Genomic DNA, 17,832 nt, shown 5'->3' with positions numbered 1-17,832 from the left:
TGGTGTCTCAAGGGTCAGGCCAATCAAAGATGCCACTTGGAGAAGAATTAGATCCCTTAGACAATGTTGCTGTTTCTATCCATGTGCAATTACAGTATTTGTGCTGTTTAAAAAGGCCTGTCCCCAGTGAGTGTCCCTTTTCTGTTTATCTTGGGTGCAAAAATTTGCACTACTCAAATCACTTGTGCTTTGCTTCTTTGTCTCTTGACAGAGGGCTGCCCTGGTCTGTGCAATAGCAACGGAAGGTGTACACTGGACCAAAACGGCTGGCACTGCGTTTGCCAGCCAGGGTGGAGAGGAGCAGGGTGCGATGTAGCCATGGAGACCCTCTGCACGGACAGCAAGGACAACGAAGGAGGTGAGACATGCTGAGCAGGGAAGCACGTGTGCGCCAGAGCCCAGGTATATGAGTTCCAGTGAGCACATAGCTGTCTGCTGCCAAAAAACCTGGTCCCGATAGATTGGACTGATTAAAAAAAGGATGAGTGTTGATAGAATGAATTTGCCGCCTGTTTTTTTCTGAAACAAAGGCAAGATTATTACTGTTCAGGGGAATAGCAAGGTCACCAAATTATAGTATCAGTGCCCGCTGTTCTCCATTTCTTTTCCTGATCCCCAGTTGACTGTCCCCTCAACTGTAGTATTTAGGGCTCTGTGAACTGGGAGCTCTAAAGCAATATTTTAATAACTAAGCTTCCATAAGATGCAAGGTATTCTCCAAGCTCCTCTGTTGAAAGGCGTGAACGAAAACAAAGAAGAAAACAGTCCCCCTGAAGCTATGCCCAGTGTCTTTTTAGCCTTAGCTTCTCACCTTGCTAAAAAGATTGCAATATTCCACCCAATGTAAGCTCTTTGTTAATAAATGTCTTCTTTATTGAATGTGTATTCTAACTTCAGAGGATACAGAGTGAGAGCTGATGGTTAGTGACAACTCTTCAGTTCTGGCATAGTTTTAGCACTGAGATTTTAGAAGGAGTTTAGTTCCTACCTGGGCATCTATGGTCAGATACTCCGTAGGTGAGGATGTGTCTCCCTAACCCCTACGTCATTCCATCTGCTCTTCTGGGAGCGCTCCCATGGGCAACACAGTGTTAGCTGAGAATGCAGGTTTTGGGGTCCTGACAGATCTGTACTCCACCATGTAGTAATTATGTGACTTTAAACGAGATTCTTAATCTCTTTAAACCTCAATTGCTTCACCTCTAAAATAGGGATAAAAGAGCTTCTGAAGGATTAAGTGAGAAAATGTATACAAAAACCCATTGCCTCGAGTCAATTCCGACTCATAGGACCCTAGAGGACAGAGTAGGACTGCTCCGTAGGGTTTCCAGGGAGCAGCTGGTGGATTAAGACTGCCAACCATTTGGTTAGCAGCCTGAGCTCTTAACCACTGCGCCACCAGGGCTCCGGGACTCAGCATGTCGCTGGTTATGTAGTGTGCTGTCAGTGGTGGCTGGAGTCTCTGGGTGCTGCAAACAGTTAACGCACTCGGCTGGTCACTGAGAGGTCAGAGGCGGCTTGGAAGAAAGGCCTGGAGATCTACTTCAGAAAAACGCGCAATCGAGAGCCCTGTGGAGCACAGTTCTGCTCTGACACACACAGTCACCGTAAGTTGGAATTGACTCCACCACAACTGGTCTTACTGGTCTAAGCGGTCGCTGTTATTGTCCAGTTTTCCTTCTTTTGCACTCAAAAGTACCCATCTTGACGAACTGAAATTCCCAGAAGGTCGCAGAGAAGATTAAACAGCCTTTTCCCGTCTGTACCTGGAGTGCACCTAGCTGCAGCTCTCTTAGACGCAGAGGGCCAAAACCCAGCCCGCACTCCAGCCTTGCCTGTCGTCACTCTCACACCGACGTCCTGTCTGCCCCGCCGCCCTGACGAGAAGCTGCGATTCTTCTCTTTAGTTTCTGGTACACGGTTCCCTGCTCTTCCTATTTTCTTTCAACCCGAACTATCAAGAAACTTGAGCCACAGATTCTGGGCTAAAACCCTTTCCTTTCTGCTGCTGATGCGTTTAGGCGATCCTCAACCCTCCAAGCTTTTCCTGTGTAGCAGGACCTGGCCGCCCCGTCTCCTTTTACCCTGTGCTATTTTTTTTTTTTTTTTATGTAGAATGTAGAAAGGGGGAACCCTGGCGGCGTACTGGTTAAGTGCCATGGCTGCTAACCAAAGGGTTGGCAGTTCGAATCCGCCAGGCGCTCCTTGGAAGCTTTAGGGGGCAGTTCTACTCCGTCCTATATGGTTGCTATGAGTCAGAATCAACTCAGTGGCACTGGGCTTGGTTGTCCGGTTTATGTAGAAAGGGCAGCATTAATTCTCTCTGAACTACAGCCCAGATGATACCTTTCCTCGTTACTTTTCCCCAAGAATCACTAGCCTGTTGTTTTCTGTTGCCCAGGGGAAAAAGAGAGCTTCTCTTCTTCCTTGATCATGTATTTTAGATTTTGTCTTCTACAAGATTGCAGCGTGGAGGTCACAGGCCCTCTCAGAGGGGACCAACTGCAGGGCTGGGCCTGCAGGGACACTGCGGCGTAAAGGAGGGGCCGGTCAACTCTCGAGTGTTTGTTATCAGCTAAGGAGGCTTTCCGCTCTCCTCAGAATTTATCAGCTACGAAATGGCCTCGTTCCCCTTTTGTTTGCTCTTATTAACTTGAAACTCGGCTATCTCTAGGCTTCCCTCTCCAAGGGGGAGTCTGAGCTGATGGAAGGCCTCCTGGGGATCCTCTACTTGTCTCACATAATTTGTATTCTTGTCCCTAACCTAATCGTGTTGATCTTCTTAGAAGAAATCTCAGCGCCAGCCTTGTTACGCTCTGAAATTCTAACGTGGGTGCCTTATAACCTAAACTAGAGGGTTCTTTGAATTTAAGTGTGTCCTGTGTATTTACCACTGTATACGGAAACCCTGGTGGCACAGTGGTTAAGGGCTAGGCTGCTAACCAAAAGGCCAGCAGTTCAAATCCACCAGCCACTCCTTGGAAACCCTATGAGGCAGTTCTACTCTGTCCTATAGGGTCACTGTGAGTCAGAACCAACTTGACAGCAATGGGTTTGGTATTTTTTTGGCTTTAGGTGTGAATCAGGTAGGTAATTATCTTAGTTACCTACTGCTGCTATAACAGAAATACCACAAGTGGGTGACTTAAACAAATCAGAAATTTATTTTCTCACCGTTTAGGAGGCTAGAAGTCTAAATTCAGGGTGCTGGCTCTAGGGGAAGGCTTTCTCTCTCTGTCGGCTCTGAAGGAAGGTCCTTGTCTCTTTTGAGCTTCTGCTTCTGGGTGATCTTCACGTGGCTTGGTATTTCTCTTCCCCAAACTCTGCTTTTCTCACTTATTTGTTCAGTATCTTTTATATCACAAAAGAGATTGATTTAAAACATACCCTACACTAATCCTATCACACTAACATAACAAAGACAGCCCATTCCCAAATGGAATTATAAGACATAGAGGTTAGGATTTACCATGCATATTTTTGGGGGGACACAATTCAATCCATAATATTCTACACTTTGGCCCCTTGTCCTTCACACATGCAAAACACATTCACCCCATCAAATCACCCTCAAAGTCTTAGATCACCTCCAAGTCCAAATCTCACGTTCTGAATCATATCAATCAGACATGGTGAGCCATTAGGCAGATCCCATCCTTTGGCAAAATTCCTCCTTACCTGTGAACCTGTGAAATCTAGAATACAAGTTATCTGTTTCCAAAGTACAATGGTGGAACACACACAAGGTAGACATTTCTATTATAAATGGGAGAAATTGGAGGGAAAGAACAGATAATGGGCAGCAAGCAAGTACAGAACCCAGCAGAACAAATTACATCAGCTCTCAAGGCTTGAAAATAATCTTCTGTTCTCTGAGACCATCCCTGCCCTCCAGACTCTGGTTTTTGGCCACACCCTCTGGATTCTTGGTGGAGGTCCCTAGGCCCTAGGCTTCAGCTTCGTCTTCCAGGCCCTATAAGATGATAACTCTGCTCCCTCAGCTTAGTCTTTCTGAGTAGCAACCCTATCCCCTTGGACCCAGTAGGCCCCATTCTTCTACCCTTTGGGTATGGCAGCCCTGCCCCCTCAGCTTTAGACAGTGGCCCCATCCCCTGGCTTACCTTAATGGCAGCCCCACACTCAGGAACTCAGTTGGCAAAGATCCAACTCTGAAACCTAGGAGGCTGTGGCCCTACCTTTTGAGATCCCAGAAATCACAGCCCCACCCTGTGAAATCAAGAAGGCTCTGATTCCCATCTCCGTCCAACAGTTCTGCTAATCTCCAAGCTGCCCCGGGGATGGTTCTTTTCTTCTTTCTTTTCTTGGAGGACAAGAGGTGTAGCTCCTTTGGCCGTTTGCTGCCTGTAGAATTCCATGAGGAAGGCAGAGTTCTCTCCTTTTGTTTTTTCTCTGTCCCCTTTAGTCTAAGTTGATGGGTTTTCTACTTTGGTAGTTGGTTAGATCCATTAGTCACGTATTTAATCTCTTTAACAAAAGATTCTGTAGCCACGTCCTTGGTGAACATTCTAGGACATGTGTCCTTATTTTTTACAACAGAATTTTCCAAATCTTTAAGTTTTGTTTTCACTTTGCACAGTTCATTTTTTAAGTCCATCTCTCCACTTAGATTTTACTGTAAGCAACAAGGAGAAACCACACAGCCTCTTCAAGATCTTGCTTAGAAATCTCATCAGCCAGATATCTGAGTTCATCACTTACAATTTCTACTTCCACGAAACATTTGAACGTAATTCAGACAAGTTCTTTGCCACTGTGTAGAAGCATCGCCCTTCCTCCGTTGTCTAATCCCATGCCCATCATTTTATTTCAAAGCCTCACCAGAAGCACGTTTATCATCCACGTTTCTAGCAGCATCAGGCTGGCGGCATACGCGTTCTCTAAGACGATAAAGACTTTTTCTGTAGTTCCTTTCTCTCAATTCCTTCTGAGCCCTCACCAGGATTGCCTTTGACGTCCATGATTCTACCAACGGGCTTTTCAAGGCAATCTAGGCTTTTACTATTTTTTATTTATTTATTTATTTTTACTATTAGACACCTTAAAACTCTTCCAGCCTCTACCCATTACCCAATTCCAAAACCACTTCCACATTTTAGGTACCTGTTAGAGCAGCAGCCCCATTTCTCGGCACCAAATTCTCTTAGTTATCTAGTGCTGCTATGACAGAGATAGCACAAGCAGGTGGCCTTAACAAACAAGTTTATTTTATCACCAGTTAGGAAAGCTGGAAGTCCAAACTCAGGGTGCCAGCTCAAGGGGAAGTCTTTCTGTTTCTGTCAACTCTGGAGGAAGGTCCTTGTCTCTTTGAGCTTCTGCTCCTGGATAGTCTTCTTGTGGCTTGGCCTCTCTCTCCCCGTCTCTGCTTGTTTAACCTGCTCATTTTATATCTTGTAAGAGATTGAAAAAAAAAAAAAAAATTTTTTTTTTAAGAGATTGACTCAAGACGCACCCTATGCTAATATACCTTATTAACATAACAAAGACAGACCATTCCCCAATGGGATTATAAACCAGGGCATAGAGGTTAGGATTTACAACACATATTTGGGGTGGGGGGGTCACAATTCAACCCATAACACCCTCCAAAGCATACTTTCTTTTACCAAATTCAGTTCACCCCGTCACAACTACCTAACCCTGAAGATCCTCAAAAGGAACTCACTAAACCAGTATCACTCCTTGCCTGGGGATCACCTCCTCCTTTATCTGTCTGAAATGCTTAAGGAAAAGCAGCCTTAGAAGGGAATTCTTTCCGAGGAGTAGGAGCAATTGCCTACAAATGAATTAGATGAAAGGAGATTATCTTTAGCCACTCTTTTACCACCTACACATTCCTAGGAAGTAAACCTCTTGTCCTAGTGAACCTTGTTTCTTTAAGGTTCAGACAAATAGCTGTGCACACAGTTCAGCTTTCAGCACTAAGAGCAACCTTTTACTCATTACTAAGGCCCTGACACGTGTCTGTCAGTTTGTCTTACTGTGCAGGCTTGTGTGTTGCTGTGATGCTGGAATCTATGCCACCAGTATGCAGATACCAGCAGGGTCACCCATGGAGGACAGATTTCAGCTGAGCTTCCAGACTAAGACAGACTAGGAAGAACGACCCGGCAGTCTACTTCTGAAAACCATCAGCCAGTGAAAACCTTATGAATAGCAGCGGAACATTGTCTGATATAGTGCCGGAAGATGAGTCCCCCAGGTTGGAAGGCATTCAAAAGATGACTGGGGAAAAGCTGGCTCCTCAAAGTAAAGTCGACCTTAATGAGGTGGATAGAGCAAAGTTTTCAGGACCTTCATTTGCTGATGTGGCACGACTCAAAATGAGAAGAAACAGCTGCAAACATCCATTAATAATTGGAACCTGGAATGTATGAAGTATGAATCTAGGAAAATTAGAAATCATCAGAAATGAAATGGAACACATAAACATCGATATCCTAGGCATTAGTGAGCTCAAAGCACTAGTATTGGCGATTTTGAATTGGACAGTCATATTATAGTCTACTAGGCTGGGAATGACAACTCAAAGAGGAATGGTGTTGCATTCATCATCAAAAAGAACATTACAAGATCTATCCTGAAGTACAGCGCTGTCAGTGATAGGATAATATCCATATGCCTACAAGGAAGACCAGTTAATACAACTATTAATTCAAATTTACATACTAACCACTAAGGCCAAAGATGAAGAAATTAAAGATTTTTATAAGCTTCTGTAGTCTAAAATTGATTGAACATGCAATCAGGGTGCAGTGATAATTACTAGTGATTGGAATGCAAAAGTTGGAAACAAAGAAGAAGGATCGGTATTTGGAAAATATGGCCTTGGTGATAGAAAAAATGCCTGAGATCAAATGATAGAATTTCACGAGACCAATGACTTCATGACTTCTTTCACCAACATAAATGTTGACTATATACGTGGACCTTGCCAGATGGAACACACAGGAATCAAATCTACTATATCTGTGGAAAGAGACAATGGAAAAGCTCAATATCATCAGTCAGAACAAGCCCAGGGGCCGAGTATGGAACAGACCATCAATTGCTTATATGCAAATTTAAGCTAAAACTGAAGAAAATCAGAGCAAGTCCACAAGAGCCAAAATACAGCCTTGAGTACATCCCACCTGAATTTAGAGACCATCTCAAGAATAGATTTGACACATTGAACACTAATGACCTAAGACCAGACGAGTTGTGGGATGACATCAAGGACATCATACATGAAGAAAGCAAGAGATCACTGAACAGACCAAGATGAATGTCAGAAGAGACTCTGAAACTTGCTGTCAAGTGTCGAGCAGCTAAAGCAAAAGGAAGAAATGATGAAGTAAAAGAACTGAACAGAAGATTTCAAAGGGTGGCTCGAGAAGACAAAGTGAAGGATTAAAATGACATGTGCGAAGAGCTAGAGATAGAAAACCAAAAGGGAAGAACATGCTTGGTGTTTCTCAAGCTGAAAGAACTGAAGAAAAAATTCAAGCCTCAAGTTGCAATAGGATTCTATGGGGAAAATATTAAATGATGCAGGAAGCATCAAAGGAAGATGGAAGAAATACGCAGAGTCATTATACCAAAAAGAATTAGTTGACATTCAGCCACTTCAAGAGGTGGCATATGATCAGGAACTGATGCTACTGAAGGAAGAAGTCCAAGCTGCACCGAAGGCATTGGCGAAAAACAAGGATCCAGGAATTGACGGAATATCAAGATGCTTCAACAAACGGATGCAGTGCTGGAAGTGCTCACTTGTCTATACCAAGAAATACGGAAGACAGCTTCCTGGCCAATTAACTGAAAGAGATCCATATTTATGCCTATTCCCAAGAAAGATGATCCAACCGAATGTGGAAATTATCGAACAATATCATTAATATAACACGCAAGCAAAATTTTGCTGAAGATCATTCAGAAGTGGCTGCAGCAGTTTATCGACAGGGAACTGCCAGAAACTCAGGCTGGATTCAGAAGAGGACATAGAACCAGGGATATCATTGCTGATGTTAGATGGATCCTGGCTGAAAGCAGAGAATACCAGGAGGATGTTTACCTGTGTTTTATTGACTATGCAAAAGCATTTGACTGTGTGGATCATAAGAAATTATGGATAACATTACAAAGAATGGGAATTCCAGAATATTTAATTGTGCCCATGAGGAGCCTGTTCATAGATCAAGAGGCAGTTACTCAGACAGAACAAGGGGATGCTGAGTGGTTTAAAGTCAGGAAAGGTATGCATCAGGGTTGTGTCCTTTCACTGTACCTATTCAATCTGTATGCTGAGCAAATAATCCAAGAAGTTGGACTATATGAAGAAGAATGGGGCATCAGGATTGGAGGAAGACTCACTGACAATCTTCCTTATGAGGATGACGCATCCCTGCCTGCTTAAAGTGAAGAGGACTTGAAGCACTTACTAATGAAGATCAAAGACCACAGCCTTCAGTATAGATTGCACCTCAACATAAAGAAAACAAAAATCCTCCCACCTGGACCAATAAGCAACATCGTAATAAATGGAGAAAAGATTGAAGTTGTCAAAGATTTCATTTTACTTGTGACCACAAACAACACCCATGAAAGCAGCCCTCAGGAAATCAAAAGACACATTGCATTGGGCAAATCTGCTGCAAAGGACCTCTTTGAAGTGTTGAAACGCAAAGATGTCACCTTGAAGACTTAAGGTGTACCTGACCCAAGCCATGGTATTTTCAATCACCTCATATGCATGTAAAAGCTGGACAGTGAATAAGGAATATCGAAGAGGAATTGACGCCTCTGAATTGTAGTGTTGGCAACGAATATAGAATATACCACGGACTGCCAAAAGAATGAACAAATCTGTCTTGGAAGAAGTACAACCAGAATGCTCCTTAGAAGCAAGGATGGCGAGACTGCGTCTTACATACTTTGGACATGTTGTCAGGAGGGTTCAGTCCCTGGAGAAGAACACCCTGCTTGGTAAAGTACAGGGTCAGCGGAAAAGAGGAAGACCCTCAACGAGGTGGGTTGACACAATGGCTGCAATGATGGGCTAAAGCATAACAACGATTGTAAGGATGGCACAGGACCAGGCAGTGTTTTGTTCTGTTGTGCACAGGGTTGCTATGAGTCAGAACCGACTTGACAGCATCTAGCACCAACAACAAAGCCCTGACAAAGATGTGCACCCTGTATGGAATGAACAAGTTGCCTCCAGGTATCAAACAGTAACTGTTGGAACAGCTCATTTAACTTGGCAGAGGCCATGAAATAGCAGATTTTATATCATAAAGTGGAAGTCTGAAAGATGGTCCTTGCACCACATAATGGTGGATAACATCTCCAAACTGAGCACGTAGACCTTCCCACTTTGGGAGTAGCCACAAGATAAACTGTCCTAGTTGAGAAAGTTTTCAGAGCAAATGATCAACAGTATATGTCTAGACAAGGCTTTTTAGCTCCTAAAAAGTCAGCCCATCTCTAGATTGAGTCATTTCTTGTTGGTATCCCAGAACTCACTCTGATCATGAAGTTGCTAAGATCATAGAAAAGAAAGGTAAAGAGATAGGGACTGGTCACTCTTAAATGATGTGTGGTCTGGAGTGGGGATTAGGATAGTGACCCTTCACAGTCACATGCTTTAGTCCTTGCATACCTCTTTTAGGAAACCCTTTCTGTGTCATAGAGCATTGTACCTCAGACTTTTCCTTCCCTCAACAAGGAAATCCTTTCTATTCCTGAAGGTACTATTTATTCACTTATCCTCACCAGGAAGACTCTTTTGGTTGCACATGATAGGAACTCAATCCAAAAGATTTTAAGCCTAAAATAAATTATTAGCTTATGTAACTGAAAAATTCAGACATAGTTTGACCCAGGTGTTCAAACAATGATACAGAAATTTGGGTTTATCCATCTGTCAGCTCTTGTCTTCTTCTGTGCTAAGGCCAGTATCTCCGTCCAAATGGCCACCACCAGCTCTAGGCTTACATTCCACTAACACGGCAACCCAGCACAAAGAGGCACATTTTTCAATGGTTCCAAGAGGCCTGGGCCTGCACCTGAGCCTGACTGACTCCCATCAGACTGAATTAAATCACCTGCCCAAATGGAAAGGCACATAGGTGCAGGAAAATAGCTCTCCATAGCATTAGTGTTTATACACTGGGAAAATATACTCCAGTAACTATTCTGCATGACTAATAGCCTTGTATTCGTTTCAAAAAGAATCTTCTTCTATTTTCTGTCTCTTCCAAATTATAGCCTTTTTACTTGAGAACAAGAAAACCAGTGCTGAACCTGTGACTGCTTTCCCTGTCAAAGATTTGCAAGGCAGCCATTTAATTCTCCCTCTATAATTTTATGAGGCCTTGGTAGTTCAGAGGTAGAATTCTCACCTTCTAAGGAGTCCTGGGTTTGGCTCCCAGCCAGTGCAGTCACCACCCATTTGTCAGTGGAGACTCACATGTTGCTGTACCTGTGAACAGGCTTCAGCAGAGCTTCCAGACTAAGATGGACTAGGAGGAAAGGCCTGGTGATCTGCTTCCAAAACTAAGCCAGTGAAAACCCCAAGGCTCACAATGGTCCAGTCCCCAGTCGATCTTGGGGTTGGCACCGGATCAGGCGGCATTTCCTTCCATTTGTGTGTAGGGTTACCGTGAGTCAGAGGCTGACTGAACAGCAGCTAACAAAAAACAGCAACACATACCTTTATAAGCATCATTGCTTTTACCTAGCCTACCCGTAAGAATCTGTCAGCCAGGCAATTCCATAGAAGGTTTCTTGACTTTAATTCCCTATAGCGTGGTCCCACTGTGGAAGCATCAAAATGCAACAGCTTGCCAGAGACGATTATGTTTACAGGAACTTGAGAGACTGATTAACAAGACGGTTCTCAAAAGTACATTATCTCTGGCAGTTGCTACCGTGTTCCCATCCTTCTTCTTGCTAGGTAGACCTAATCACAACTCCTTATCCTAACAGGTTGTTAAGAATTGAACTGTGTCCCCCAAAAATGTATGTCCACTTGGCTAGGCTATGATTGCCAGTATTGTGTGCTTGTCTACCACTTAGCTATCTGGCGTGATTTTCTGAAGTGTTGTAAATCCTACCTGTATGATGTTAATGAGGCAGGATTAGAGGCAATTATGTTAATGAAGCAGGATTCAGTCTATAAGATTACGTTGTATCTTGAGTCAGTCTATTTTGAGATATAAAAGAGAGAATTGAGAGAAGAGAGGGACTTCCTGCCACCAAGAAAGAAGAGCCAGGAGCAAGCGTGTCCTTTGGGACCAGGATTCCTATACTGAGAAGCTCCTAGACCAGGGGAAGATTGATGACAAGGACCTTCCCCCAGAACTGACAGAGAGAAAAACCCTTCCCCTGGAGCTGACAATGGCACCCTCAATTTGGACTTGTAGCTTCCTAGACTGTGAGAAAATAAATGTCTGTTTCTTAAAGCCATTCACTTGTTGTATTTCTGTTACAGCAGCTCTAGATAACTGAAACAGTGGTCCTCCAGTAGTGAGGACCCCTGTGGTTACCTGAGGCATGGGCCTCAAGCACTACCTTGATTGGACGGTTGAGGGCACAAGAATGACTTTAAAAGTCTCATACTAAAGCTTGTGCCAGGATGGTAGAATGCCCGAATATAACTCCTGCCAGGAATAATATATCTTACTTATAAGTTAATAGTTGTTCCTTGTCCTTCAGAGTTATTACTTTGTGGAGGAAAATGTACCTAAAACAGGGCTTTTGTTTAAGTCTTTGGACGCTGATGACAGTAAAGAAGAGAGCACAACTCACTTGATATCATTCATAAATTAGAAAGTAATAGAAAAAGGAGTAAAAACAGAAATTAAAGGCTTAAACTGTAAGAAAAATAATGATAAATAAGATAAAAAGAGAACCAGAGAAATGGATGAGTTTTGAGGTAAGCATCAAAATGGGGTGATGAATGGGACACAGTCTAAATTTGGAGATTTCTCAAATGAAAATAAGGAAATATTTTGAAAGTAGATTAAAAAACATCTAGCAGTAGGATGAGACCGTTGTGCTCTCCAACAACAAATTTAGAAATAAAAATTACATAGAGAGTAAAAGCACTGGGAAGAGAAGGAAAAATAAAAAAGAAGAAGAGATCATAAATACTTACCTGAAGGAATCCAGATATTATCAGATCGCGGAGCGGTGCTCAATCTCACAGCGTTGAAACACATTACCCTGGTAGATGGTGGTTTGGGGGAAATTTACTCTTAGCTTGAAGGACTCGATTGGATCTTGCTTTGGAGGAGAGATTCAGATTTCTCTGCATCCTTTTGCTATCCACAGAATTCTTATGCCATTTCCATTCTAGGAAAGAGAAATCCAGTTTTAGAAGCAAAGGCCCTCAGTAATCCCCTAATAGTACGCCAGGAACTTGGGGTTTTACTACTATTTTTTAATCAGTTCTAAGAAGGAGAGGAAAAATCAAAGCTTCACAGGCTGGGACGGAGCCTTAGTCTCTGCTGTATTCTACACCAGTTACCAATTAGTTGCCACCTCAAGCTTCAAAATGTAGAAGTGAGTGTTGGAGTTCTACTGTGTGCCTTTACACATGACCTCCTCAGGACACGAGTATCTCCAGGTTAAGCGCCCCGGCGCCCTTGGCAAGGGTGAGTAGAAGTACACAAATATTTCACTCTCCTTGTCAAAAGAGTTAACCACTGTCAACAGTTTGGTGCGGATCTTTTTAGTCCTCTCTCAGTACATTATATGCACATTTATATAAATATTAGCATATGTGTTTTTAAACTTAAATGGAATTATACTAAAAGTACCATCCTAGATTTTATTCTTCTAAAGAGCATATCTTAGAGATCTTTTTATGCCTGTATACCGCATTCTTTATAACAGAATCGCGGCTGTATTAATTGATTTTACCACTCCTACATCAATAGTAATTTAGTTGCTTCTGATTTTTTGCTACTAGTATATAGATAAATCTGTAGTGAATTTGTGTATATATATATAAGTATACACATCTAAATCTTTGTGTAAATGTATCAATACTTCCTTAGGGCAGATTTTTCGAAGTGGAATTGCTGAGTCAAAGGATATTTTAATTTTGATAGTTACTGCCAAATTGTCTCACAGGTAGGCTTCACCAGTGTACACGTCATCAGATGGAAGAGTGTCTCCACCACAGTCATGATCCGCGTGTAATCATTGTACATAAAGTTGTTCAATGAAGTGAAAACAATGAATTTTGTCTGATGGGGGAAAATGACCCCATTTTTTTTGTTTGTTTGATTTAATTTACCTTTTGCAAATACTAGTTAGATTAAGAAGGATCTTTTTATATATGCTTCTTGACCATTTATATTTTTTTTGCTAATCACTTAGCTCCTTTGTCCTTTTTTTTTTTTTTTTGCTATGAGTTGTTTCACCTTTCCTGTTTAATTTTTGGGAGCACTTTATGTATTCTACTAATTGATTCTTTGTTAGATGTGTGACAGATACTTTATCACATGTTTTCACTTATCTTTTAACCTTGTTTGTGGTGTGTTTTGTCGTGCATAAGTTTTCGATGGATGTGAGGTCAATGTTTATAGGTTCATCTTTTTCGTTTCATGAATTCTGGTTTTTTTTGTTGTCTTAGGTAAAGTCTCTCCCTATGTAAGATTATACAAATTATTTTGTATCATTTCTTGTAATACTTTTTGTAATTTTATGGATCTCCTAATAGTCAATTAAGCAAGAGCATTTGTTCAGTACCTGTTGGAGTCAAAAAACAAAAAAGTAATTTAGGAATTAGTATAGTATCTCTAAGGTCTAAAAGAAAACCAGAGAGTATCATTAATGTGCTTTTAAAACATCATATGCACCCATTTAGATCTCACAATCTCCAGGCACATAGTCATCCATTCCTTTATTCAGCAAACAAATGCCCACTGTGCTCCAGAAGGGTGCTAAGTGCTGGGGATACAAAGTGAACTAGATTTGCCCTCAGTGACCTCAAACAGACAACTGTCACATTAAGAGCCTCAACAGAGAAGTACATACCGCTAATGGGAGTAATTAACTCTAGCTTCTCTGGATTCCCAGAGACTGTACATCTGAGCCGATTCCTGAAGGACGAAGAGGAATTGGGAGGTTGAGAGTGGGGAGATGGTTAGAGAAAACAATCATCATGAAAGTTGTTATAAGCCATGTTAAGGAGTCCTGACTTTACTCAGAAGGCAATGAGATTAGCAAAGGAAGTATTTTAGCTGGAGAAGTAAAATAATTAAATATGATTTCTATAAGGATTACTCTGGCTAAAGTAAACCAGGAGAACCAAGTGCTTGTTGAAACCTTATCAGGAGATGACTATGGCGGCTTGAAGTTTAATTACAGCGAAATGGAAAGAAATAGGCAATTCAGGGTATATTTCTGGATGAAGAAAAGAAGGAACTTGTAATTACTGAGTACAGAGAAAAAGGAAGAAGGGAGAAGGAGTCAAGGAAGACATCCGGGTTTCTACTTTGAGAAACTAGGTGGGTGAGTGGTGGTACCATTCACTGAAATAGGAAAGATAGGAGAAAATAGCAAGTTTGGGGGAGAAGGTCATATGATATGTTTTAGACATATTGGCTTTGATAGGCCTGTGGGATATCCAAGTGGAAATACTTGGAAGACAGCTTTGGAGTTTGGAGTTCAGTAGAATGATCAGTCTGGAGTCATTAGCGTTAAAATGACATGAACATGAAGACCAAAGCCACGGAGAGTGCTCTGAAGCAGACAAACCGAGAATATACAGAAAACCAAACATGATGCTAATTCAGTAATGAGCAAATGAGTTTCATGCATATTACAGAATGATGACTGGACAGAATATCGAAAGGTGTACCTGTCAACTTTTGGAATTCTGACTTCCCCAAATAAAATACTGCAAGAGAAATTCCCTCTAACTTGGAAGTTACTATGCAACTTGAGGACCTTCCAAATACTGTGGAGGTTGGACATTCATTATTTTAGAGTAAAAAGGAAATTCATGACATATTATCCAGTCAGTTAATCAAGGTTTTGAATAACAAATAAAAATAGCCATCGCTGCTGGAAAGAAGGAAGTGAGAGTCTTGACAAGCAGAGCAAAGTCAGTGCACAGGATACACGGTAAGGGTCAGCATGAACCCAACCCCAAAATGTGGAGATTGATCCAGGCTTCACATCCCCTCTTCTCCATCTTCATCACGCTGCCCCCACAGCACTCTCTCTCTCTCTGACCCTAGCCATCCATAGCTAGGTCAGAGCTCCCCAGCCTTCTGACCTGCTAACCACCAATTTGGGCTGTTTTCCCACTACCTCTTCAGGATGCCAGCCACAAATTCATGAGTCCACACGATACCTTTACTTTCTGACTTGCTGGCTCCCACCATTCCTTTGGGTTCAATAATTAGCTGGAACAACTCAGAGAACACACAGAAAGTATACCATACATACAACTACTGATTTGTTATAGCCAAAAAAGTATACAAATTAAGAGGTGTCTTTTGCGGGGGAGTTCTGGAGGCTTCCCAGTGTGGAGTTCTGTGTCCCAAGGGACACATAACCATCCCAAGAGCAGATGTTCTCTCCAACCAGGAAGCTCTCTGAGCCTTAGTGTTCTGAATTTTTATCAGCCAGTCCTGCATGATAGGCTAAATCATGCCTCCTAAGGCATGCCTTCCAGGTGAGTCTTTTCTGATGTGGCCAACCCCATTGCCCAGCAGTTTCTCAAGTATGCCCAAGTCCCAGACCAAGGTACCTCAACTACTCCAAGAGTTTTTTTTTTTTTTTTCCCAGAGCCTGGGACAAAGGCCATCTTACTTAATGATAAAACCCGGTTCTTTAACCCTCAGAGGGTAACCTAGGAAAAGGCTTAAAGTCAGAAGTTTTAATAATCTGGCAAAATCTACATTGTTTAAATTTGCCAGAAAAATATCAAGAATGATCTGAAGAATAAAAGAAAAAAAGGAAGAGTAGAAACCTTGAAGCAAGATCATGAAATCATCTGTAGAGGAGGGGTCAGCAAACTATGGCCTTCAGGCCAAAGCCTGTTTTTGTAAGCAGAGTTGTATTTGAACACAGTCACACCCCTTCATTTCCATCTTGTCTGTGGCTGCCTTAGAACTGCCATGGCAGAGCTGAGTAGTTGCAGCCGAGACTGTAAGGCTCATGAAGCCTAAAATAGTTAACGTGTGGCCCTTTACAGAAAAAGTTTGCCAGCCACTGTTGTAGACCGACTGGAAGGCCTAAGAATGATAGAAACGTGTTCAAAAATATGAACAGAAAAGATGACTAGAGCAATAATATTAAGGACTAAGTGGAGGGAGGCACGAACTATATTCTCCACATCAAAGTACCACTTACATTGGAAAGCCAAAACCGAAGAAAGAAAGGCTCTTAACTGATAATTGAAGTTGTTATTCAGTGGGTTTTGAGCATTTCTGATTTTCTCTAGATTTTTTTTTTATTAACGCTATTAGATATGGTTTCTAAAGCGATATAAATTTAAGCCAAGCTAATATTACTGAGAAGAAAATGGATTCTCGATGATTCTGAGAAGCTGTTCACAATTTTGCTACACTATACATTTGGGCAAGAGGGTAATCAACTTAGATGTACTAGATAGCCCTAGCTATAGAAGTGCAGACAAAGAATGAAAAACGTTTTCTCAAGTTATAGGGAACCAGATTCGTAACCATCCGTCACTTCTTTGAGCAAGCGACCGATAAACTCTGCAGAAAAACAACAAACAGTGTGTCCCTGCATCTTGGCTGTTGAAAATGAGATTCTTTCCCTGATTGATGTTAGCAGAGAGGCTTGTAAAAATGCATTTCCAACTGATTAGTTCAGAAGGTGTCAATCTCATGCAGTTTTATGACCTTCAGATACATGCCAGATGTACGTTTTCTTTTTGTAAACTAACAAAGATGAATGACTAAATTTGAGCATTCCTTCCTGGCAACTGTACCACATATTACCTAAGGGGAGACACCGAGGGAGTGTTGTGGGGGTGGTAAAGAGGGTGAGGAGCGTTTAACCCTTAATTTACCAGATTAATGGAGGTGAAACTTAAGATTTGGAAGTACCCTATTGAGTCAAAAAAATTTTTTTTTTTTTATTGAGTAGTTTCTATTATATGCTAAAGGATTAATATAAAGGGAAAACCTGCCAGGACATAAAATCTTTATATTTAATTACTCTCCCAAGCATATGTACCCATTCTAAATCCACAAAGTAAACACGCTTAAATGAAATATATCTTCAAGCAGATATTAAAGATTTTCATAAAACTTCAGCATATGACTGTGAATTGCCACTGAAGTTTTTTTTAATTGTTTTTTGAAGCCAGAAGTGATATTGGGCAATAGATTAACAGTGTACCACTTTAGAGCTCTGAGTCTTAATAAAAGTGCTCCCGTCCTTCGAGGGAGATGCAGGAATACAGTGTGATCACTGCAGTGTGCCCTCGTGAAGAACAGGCATACCGCCTAATTCCATCTCTTTCCTCCGCTACAAGTTTTGAGTAATGTTTAGACATGTTTCATCTTTATGGCCTTTTGGCTAAGAAAGTACTATTTTGATAAATTTACATAAAATTTCAAAGCTCAGTTTCATTTGATTTTCTTGAAACATGATTTTAAATCTTTTTGAAAGGAATGAACGTGCAGTTTCAAATAATTAGCACTTAATTTTTTAGAAATGTAACACATAAAAAAAACATGAAAATTAAACTATCTTAAGGAAACTGTCTTATGCAAGAAGATCTGCTTATCAGAAATTCTGACCCATACATTTTCATTTGTCTAGAAATTATGGTAA

The 17,832-nt window shown here is 41.5% G+C and overlaps 1 protein-coding gene across 1 annotated transcript in view; it reads left to right on the top strand.

The window, feature by feature from the left end:
* TENM3 (teneurin transmembrane protein 3) overlaps nt 1–17,832 on the top strand; it is a 788,034-nt gene that overhangs the window by 680,560 nt on the left and 89,642 nt on the right. The window contains exon 13 of the mRNA XM_064273551.1: nt 212–358. Coding sequence (XP_064129621.1) covers nt 212–358 — 147 coding nt within the window. The remainder of the gene's footprint in view (nt 1–211; nt 359–17,832) is intronic.

The sequence above is a fragment of the Loxodonta africana genome, chromosome 21 (genome assembly GCF_030014295.1).
Source record: "Loxodonta africana isolate mLoxAfr1 chromosome 21, mLoxAfr1.hap2, whole genome shotgun sequence".
Lineage (NCBI taxonomy): Eukaryota > Metazoa > Chordata > Mammalia > Proboscidea > Elephantidae > Loxodonta > Loxodonta africana.
Note: the sequence above shows the minus strand (reverse complement) of the source record. Positions and strands in the feature narration are given on the sequence as shown.